The sequence below is a fragment of the Oncorhynchus mykiss genome, chromosome 23 (genome assembly GCF_013265735.2).
Source record: "Oncorhynchus mykiss isolate Arlee chromosome 23, USDA_OmykA_1.1, whole genome shotgun sequence".
Classification (NCBI taxonomy): domain Eukaryota; kingdom Metazoa; phylum Chordata; class Actinopteri; order Salmoniformes; family Salmonidae; genus Oncorhynchus; species Oncorhynchus mykiss.
In genome coordinates, this window is record NC_048587.1 from 5,171,919 (window position 1) to 5,181,009 (window position 9,091).

Here is a 9,091-nt window from a genome sequence, read left to right on the forward strand (position 1 = left end):
ATTTTTGGCAACTGCATCAGCAGACACCTTCCTATACTTCCTATCTAGGCAAAAAATAATACACGGCACTTCTAAACGACATGGACAGTTCAGGACTGCGTATATTTAACAAAACATAATGTATCCAATCTGCTATTAAAGCAATACACGTGAATATACAAATAAATGACTGTAACGTTTCAGATTGAACATATTTGACAGAATGTATCTGTGCTGTTCCTTGGTGGTATTCTGGGTGATGTACATGTGCTTCAGAATATGTGCCGTGGCTAAAACAAACTGCAGTATGGTCGTATTAGTACTACTGATTAGTACTACTGGTTTGATTAGTACTATTAGTACTACTGATTAGTACTACTGATTTGATTAGTACTACTGATTAGTACTACTGATTAGTACTGCCGATTAGTACTACTGATTAGTACTACTGATTAGTACTACTGATTAGTACTACTGATTAGTATTACTGATCTGATTAGTACTACTGATTAGTACTACTGATTAGTACTACTGATTAGTACTACTACTGGTACCTTGTTATTATATGTGTAGTTGCATGTTGATTTTCTGTACTGAAGTAGGCTACTACTTCCATCAGGTTTAATGGAAACGAATTCTTACAATTCCTTAATATGTTGTTTCAAACTATTATCCTTGACAATAATAATAATAATAATAATAATAATAATGGCGTAACTTGATATTCAATACTTTGCATATTTGTTGTTGTTGTTGTGTGTTCTTGATATTGTGCCTGAAAATACTTGCATTGTAAAGACCTTAAATATATATATTTTGTTTTAAATAAAAGGGTTATTTCCAATTAAATAAAAGATAGATGAGACATCACCTCTAGTCACAGATAGAAGGCGTCAATACATGTCAGAATATCTTACTAATTAATGTTCACGTAACGTTGTTGGAATGCATTTAAATGGAAGGTCTGCTATCGATACGTACAACATTTACAATAGCGCCTCTTTTCAAAAGGAAACAAGGACGGTCAAAAGCCAAAATAAACACTCAGTCTGAATAAACAAGATTTTTAACAAAAGTACAGTATCATACAACAACTAAAACATGTGAATAAAGAGACTCAAGGTTTTTTTTTAAAACACACAAAAAAAAACCACTTGAATTTCATTACAAAATAATTATTATACATGATGTGAAATATACATTATTAATCTTACAATTTTGGCATTTACAAATTTTTGTCCGTTGACGTACAGTATATTACAGCGAGGGATGGAGTTTTTAGTTACAGTAAGGACAAGTGCATAGCGAAATAGAAAAACCTGTCAATCCTTCTAAGGACAGAACACAAAGCCTGACCAACCGGTATTTGAAGAAAGAAAAATCAACAACAACAACTTTTGAACAAAACAAAAAAAAAATGTTTGTAAGGCAAATATTTCATCATTTAAAATTGGCATAGTCTGAGAAAATGTCCACAAAGTCTTGTACCACCCGGTAGCAGAAGTCGTATTGTTCCTGGGGAAAGAATTTGAGAACCATCAGGGAGAATTCTAGATACGACTCCGGTGAACTAACATGTAAATTAAATGTTCACTGTGTCAATGTTTTCTGATCGTTTTACTGTAAAGCCAGAGCACCAAAGACAAAATGTCCATTCTGTGTTAAACTTAATGGACAATAAATTATTATATTATCTATTAATGGCATTGGGGACCCGATAGATACTTGGTCAATTATAATGTGTGACACACTATGTTCAAATATTGGATTCTTTAGAAATTAAAATAGGTTTACAAATGGTGATTTGTGTCCAAAGTCCTCACCACGGTCTGGACCATATGTGGCCTCTGCATCCGTAAACTCTTCACAGTCTGGAAGACGTCCAGTAGGCCCTCAGCCTTGACCCGCTCCAGGATATTGCTCAGTGCAATGAACGTACCTGTTCGCCCTGCACCAGCACTACACAACAAAACATTCAAGGAAAAACAGTGACTTTTGGGGTTTTGTGACTGTTGTAATGGGTTGCTATAGTAACAGTAACAGTCTTGCCTAAAGAATGCTCAACAAACTATACAAGTAAAAAAGTGTTACCATAGTAACAGTAAATGTGTAATACAGTGTTACCATAGTAACAGTAAATGTGTAATACAGTGTTACCATAGTAACAGTAAATGTGTAATAAAGTGTTACCATAGTAACAGTAAATGTGTAATAAAGTGTTACCAAAGTAACAGGAAATGTGTAATACAGTGTTACCATAGTAACAGTAAATGTGTGAAAATAAAGTGTTACCATAGTAACAGTAAATGTGTAATAAAGTGTTACCATAGTAACAGTAAATGTGTGAAAATAAAGTGTTACCATAGTAACAGTAAATGTGTAATAAAGTGTTACCAAAGTAACAGTAAATGTGTAATAAAGTGTTACCATAGTAACAGTAAATGTGTGAAAATAAAGTGTTACCATAGTAACAGTAAATGTGTAATAAAGTGTTACCATAGTAACAGTAAATGTGTGAAAATAAAGTGTTACCATAGTAACAGTAAATGGGAAATAAAGTGTTACCAAAGTAACAGTAAATGTGTAATAAAGTGTTACCATAGTAACAGTAAATGTGTGAAAATAAAGTGTTACCAAAGTAACAGTAAATGTGTAATAAAGTGTTACCAAAGTAACAGTAAATGTGTAATACAGTGTTACCATAGTAACAGTAAATGTGTGAAAATAAAGTGTTACCATAGTAACAGTAAATGTGTAATAAAGTGTTATCATAGTAACAGTAAATGTGTGAAAATAAAGTGTTACCATAGTAACAGTAAATATGTAATAAAGAATTGTTACGAAGTATATTTAAAGTGGTATAAGAGTGTTACTTAGGTAACAGTGAAGTGTAAAAGGTGTTACCAAAGTAACATATTCCACCACATGGTGATAAGAGTCTTAGCTACCTGCAGTGTACGATGATGGGATGGTTTCCTGACTGCTGTTGCTGTCTCTGCACCGAGGCGATGATGTCGATCATTCCTTTCCCTTCGGCTGGGATCCCGATCTCTGGCCAGCCGTGAAAATGGAAGTGGCGGACCAGACGTGTCTGCTTATCCTGAAACATGGAAACCCAGGTTCGGAAAGATAATGTAGCTGTCAGGATGCCAATTGTAGCAACATGCTAGGCGTGGACAGATCATTTAGCATTGGGAGCTAATTTTAGCAACATGCTAGGTTTGGACAGATAATTTAGCATTGGGAGCTAATTTTAGCAACATGCTAGGTGTGGACAGATCATTTAGCATTGGGAGCTAATTTTAGCAACATGCTATGTGTGGACAGATCATTTAGCATTGGGAGCTAATTTTAGCAACATGCTAGGTTTGGACAGATCATTTAGTATTGGGAGCTAATTTTAGCAACATGCTAGGCTTGGATGGATAATTCAGCATTGGGAGCTAATTATAGCAAAATGCTAGGCTTGGATGGATAATTCAGCATTGGGAGCTAATTATAGCAAAATGCTAGGCTTGGATGGATAATTCAGCATTGGGAGCTAATTATAGCAACATGCTAGGCTTGGACAGATCATTTAGTATTGGGAGCAAATTTTAGCAACATGCTAGGTTTGGACAGATCATTTAGTATTGGGAGCTAATTTTAGCAACATGCTAGGTTTGGACAGATCATTTAGTATTGGGTGCTAATTTTAGCAACATGCTAGGCTTGGATGGATAATTCAGCATTGGGAGCTAATTTTAGCAACATGCTAGGCTTGGATGGATAATTCAGCATTGGGAACAAATTTTTGCCACTTGCTAAGTTTTGGAAAGATAATTTAGGATGCAGATTTTTGCAATACGCTACATTCTTGTGATGACTGTTAACATCTAATTTGGGTTGAGGGTTACAAGATTAGCAATATGCTAACATGACAAACACTTTATTCCTGTGATTAATCATGGACTCCTCTAGAGGTAAGAAGAAGGTTACGGTTAATGTCTCAATAAACTATTGCTTTTAGGTCCCTCACTACCTCAGGGTATTTCCATGTAAACTTACTGGGCCGTAGGTGAGTACCAGATCCCGTACACTGAAGCTGTCACACACAGTGGATCCCTTCATCTCTACAGTGTAGTCTCCATAGGTCACTGAGTCCTCTGTGGGCCAGTACTGGAAACACTTGTCCTGCAGGAGACACAGTCAGGAGATTAAGACTGAGTACTGGATAACACAGTGATTATATTACCATCAAATAATAGAAGACATGTTCACGAACAGTAGCCTACTACAATATTACAATAACTCAAATCATGTTAGAACAGTACTCTACTACAATATTACAATAACTCAACACATGGAAGAACAGTACTCTACTACAATATTACAATAACTCAAATCATGTTAAGAACAGTAGCCTACTACAATATTACAACAACTCAAATCATGTTAGAACAGTAGCCTACTACAATATTACAATAACTCAAATCATGTTAGAACAGTAGCCTACTACAATATTACAGTAACTCAAATCATGTTAAGAACAGTACTCTACTACAATATTACAATAACTCAAATCATGTTAGAACAGTAGCCTACTACAATATTACAATAACTCAAATCATGTTAGAACAGTAGCCTACTACAATATTACAATAACTCAAATCATGTTAGAACAGTAGCCTACTACAATATTACAATAACTCAAATCATGTTAAGAACAGTACTCTACTACAATATTACAATAACTCAAATCATGTTAAGAACAGTACTCTACTACAATATTACAATAGCTCAACACAAAGAGGTCCTAGTTTTGGATCCTTGCTAGCGGTAGACAACTAAGATGCAGTAGTTCAGTAAGTGAATAGCATAGAGATATATCATATAATATGAATTGTTTAAATGCTATTTCTTGGATCCCTCCTACCTGCTCCCTCTCCTGTAGTTCCGTCAGCATGACGACGGAGTGACACTTCCACTCCCACGCCATCCTCCAGTAGTCCTCTACCGTGTGAGATAACGGACCCTGGGTCGCTATGAAGTAGTCCTTCTGCCTGTAGCCCTGAGGACACCCCACCACAGTACAGAGTACAGGCATTACCACCATGTCAGACAGGTACAACTTCCTGTCCACCACAGTACACAGTACAGGCATTACCACCATGTCAGACAGGTACAACTCCCTGTCCACCACAGTACAGGCATTACCACCATGTCAGACAGGTACAACTCCCTGTCCACCACAGTACACAGTACAGGCATTACCACCATGTCAGACAGGAATAACTTCCTGTACACCACAGTACACAGTACAGGCATTACCACCATGTCAGACAGGTACAACTCCCTGTCCACCACAGTACACAGTACAGGCATTACCACCATGTCAGACAGGTACAACTTCCTGTCCACCACAGTACAGAGTACAGGCATTACCACCATGTCAGACAGGTACAACTCCCTGTCCACCACAGTACACAGTACAGGCATTACCACCATGTCAGACAGGTACAACTCCCTGTTCACCACAGTACACAGTACAGGCATTACCACCATGTCAGACAGGTACAACTCCCTGTACACCACAGTACACAGTACAGGCATTACCACCATGTCAGACAGGTACAACTTCCTGTACACCACAGTACACAGTACAGGCATTACCACCATGTCAGACAGGTACAACTCCCTGTCCACCACAGTACAGAGTACAGGCATTACCACCATGTCAGACAGGTACAACTTCCTGTCCACCACAGTACACAGTACAGGCATTACCACCATGTCAGACAGGTACAACTTCCTGTACACCACAGTACACAGTACAGGCATTACCACCATGTCAGACAGGTACAACTTCCTGTCCACCACAGTACACAGTACAGGCATTACCACCATGTCAGACAGGTACAACTTCCTGTCCACCACAGTACACAGTACAGGCATTACCACCATGTCAGACAGGTACAACTTCCTGTACACCACAGTACACAGTACAGGCATTACCACCATGTCAGACAGGTACAACTCCCTGTACACCACAGTACACAGTACAGACATTACCACCATGTCAGACAGGTACAACTCCCTGTACACCACAGTACACAGTACAGGCATTACCACCATGTCAGACAGATACAACTCCCTGTACACCACAGTACACAGTACAGGCATTACCACCATGTCAGACAGGTACAACTCCCTGTACACCACAGTACACAGTACAGGCATTACCACCATGTCAGACAGGTACAACTTCCTGTCCACCACAGTACACAGTACAGGCATTACCACCATGTCAGACAGGTACAACTTCCTGTCCACCACAGTACACAGTACAGGCATTACCACCATGTCAGACAGGTACAACTTCCTGTACACCACAGTACACAGTACAGGCATGACCACCATGTCAGACAGGTAAAACTTCCTGTACACCACAGTACACAGTACAGGCATTACCACCATGTCAGACAGGTACAACTTCCTGTACACCACAGTACACAGTACAGGCATTACCACCATGTCAGACAGGTACAACTCCCTGTCCACCACAGTACAGGCATTACCACCATGTCAGACAGGTACAACTTCCTGTACACCACAGTACACAGTACAGGCATTACCACCATGTCAGACAGGTACAACTCCCTGTCCACCACAGTACACAGTACAGGCATTACCACCATGTCAGACAGGTACAACTCCCTGTCCACCACAGTACACAGTACAGGCATTACCACCATGTCAGACAGGTACAACTTCCTGTACACCAAAGTACACAGTACAGGCATTACCAACATGTCAGACAGGTACAACTCCCTGTCCACCACAGTACACAGTACAGGCATTACCACCATGTCAGACAGGTACAACTTCCTGTCCACCACAGTACACAGTACAGGCATTACCACCATGTCAGACAGGTACAACTCCCTGTCCACCACAGTACACAGTACAGGCATTACCACCATGTCAGACAGGTACAACTTCCTGTCCACCACAGTACACAGTACAGGCATTACCACCATGTCAGACAGGTACAACTCCCTGTCCACCACAGTACACAGTACAGGCATTACCACCATGTCAGACAGGTACAACTCCCTGTCCACCACAGTACACAGTACAGGCATTACCACCATGTCAGACAGGTACAACTCCCTGTCCACCACAGTACACAGTACAGGCATTACCACCATGTCAGACAGGTACAACTTCCTGTAGACCACAGTACACAGTACAGGCATTACCACCATGTCAGACAGGTACAACTCCCTGTCCACCACAGTACAGAGTACAGGCATTACCACCATGTCAGACAGGTACAACTTCCTGTACACCACAGTACAGAGTACAGGCATTACCACCATGTCAGACAGGTACAACTTCCTGTCCACCACAGTACACAGTACAGGCATTACCACCATGTCAGACAGGTACAACTCCCTGTACACCACAGTACACAGTACAGGCATTACCACCATGTCAGACAGGTACAACTCCCTGTCCACCACAGTACACAGTACAGGCATTACCACCATGTCAGACAGGTACAACTCCCTGTCCACCACAGTACACAGTACAGGCATTACCACCATGTCAGACAGGTACAACTCCCTGTCCACCACAGTACACAGTACAGGCATTACCACCATGTCAGACAGGTACAACTCCCTGTCCACCACAGTACACAGTACAGGCATTACCACCATGTCAGACAGGTACAACTCCCTGTCCACCACAGTACACAGTACAGGCATTACCACCATGTCAGACAGGTACAACTCCCTGTCCACCACAATACACAGTACAGGCATTACCACCATGTCAGACAGGTACAACTCCCTGTCCACCACAGTACACAGTACAGGCATTACCACCATGTCAGACAGGTACAACTCCCTGTCCACCACAGTACACAGTACAGGCATTACCACCAAGTCAGACAGGTACAACTCCCTGTACACCACAGTACAGAGTACAGGCATTACCACCATGTCAGACAGGTACAACTCCCTGTCCACCACAGTACAGAGTACAGGCATTACCACCATGTCAGACAGGTACAACTCCCTGTACACCACAGTACACAGTACAGGCATTACCACCATGTCAGACAGGTACAACTTCCTGTACACCACAGTACACAGTACAGGCATTACCACCATGTCAGACAGGTACAACTCCCTGTCCACCACAGTACACAGTACAGGCATTACCACCATGTCAGACAGGTACAACTTCCTGTACACCACAGTACACAGTACAGGCATTACCACCATGTCAGACAGGTACAACTCCCTGTACACCACAGTACACAGTACAGGCATTACCACCATGTCAGACAGGTACAACTCCCTGTCCACCACAGTACACAGTACAGGCATTACCACCATGTCAGACAGGTACAACTCCCTGTCCACCACAGTACACAGTACAGGTATTACCACCATGTCAGACAGGTACAACTCCCTGTACACCACAGTACACAGTACAGGCATTACCACCATGTCAGACAGGTACAACTTGATTGAAGCGTATGAATGTATGTTAAAAAAAATAAAATAAAAATAAAAATAACTGTCAATAAATATGACATTGATTCACGTTTACTCATTGATGTAGTAGTGTAATGTCTACTCATTGATGTAGTAGTGAGTATTGTAATGTTTACTCATTGATGTAGTAGTGATAATGTTTACTCATTGATGTAGTAGTGATAATGTTTACTCATTGATGTAGTAGTGATAATGTTTACTCATTGATGTAGTAGTGAGTATTGTAATGTTTACTCATTGATGTAGTAGTGAGTATTGTAATGTTTACTCATTGATGTAGTAGTGATAATGTTTACTCATTGATGTAGTAGTGATAATGTTTACTCATTGATGTAGTAGTGATAATGTTTACTCATTGATGTAGTAGTGAGTAGTGTAATGTCTACTCATTGATGTAGTAGTGAGTATTGTAACGTTTACTCATTGATGTAGTAGTGATAATGTTTACTCATTGATGTAGTAGTGATAATGTTTACTCATTGATGTAGTAGTGATAATGTTTACTCATTGATGTAGTAGTGAGTAGTGTAATGTCTACTCATTGATGTAGTAGTGAGTATTGT

At 40.3% G+C, this 9,091-nt stretch overlaps 1 protein-coding gene across 6 annotated transcripts in view; it reads right to left on the reverse strand.

The window, feature by feature from the left end:
* Nucleotides 1-484: 484 nt before the first annotated feature.
* The window catches only part of LOC118943892 (receptor-type tyrosine-protein phosphatase epsilon-like), a 148,833-nt gene continuing 140,226 nt past the window's right edge, over nt 485-9,091 (reverse strand). For all 6 annotated transcript variants that reach the window (XM_036960680.1, XM_036960679.1, XM_036960678.1 and 3 more), the window contains 5 exons: nt 4,895-5,029; nt 4,027-4,152; nt 2,928-3,079; nt 1,803-1,938; nt 485-1,494 (listed from right to left, as the gene is read on the reverse strand). In XM_036960680.1, the coding sequence (XP_036816575.1) occupies nt 1,420-1,494; nt 1,803-1,938; nt 2,928-3,079; nt 4,027-4,152; nt 4,895-5,029 (624 nt within the window). In that variant the 3' untranslated portion in view covers nt 485-1,419. The remainder of the gene's footprint in view (nt 1,495-1,802; nt 1,939-2,927; nt 3,080-4,026; nt 4,153-4,894; nt 5,030-9,091) is intronic.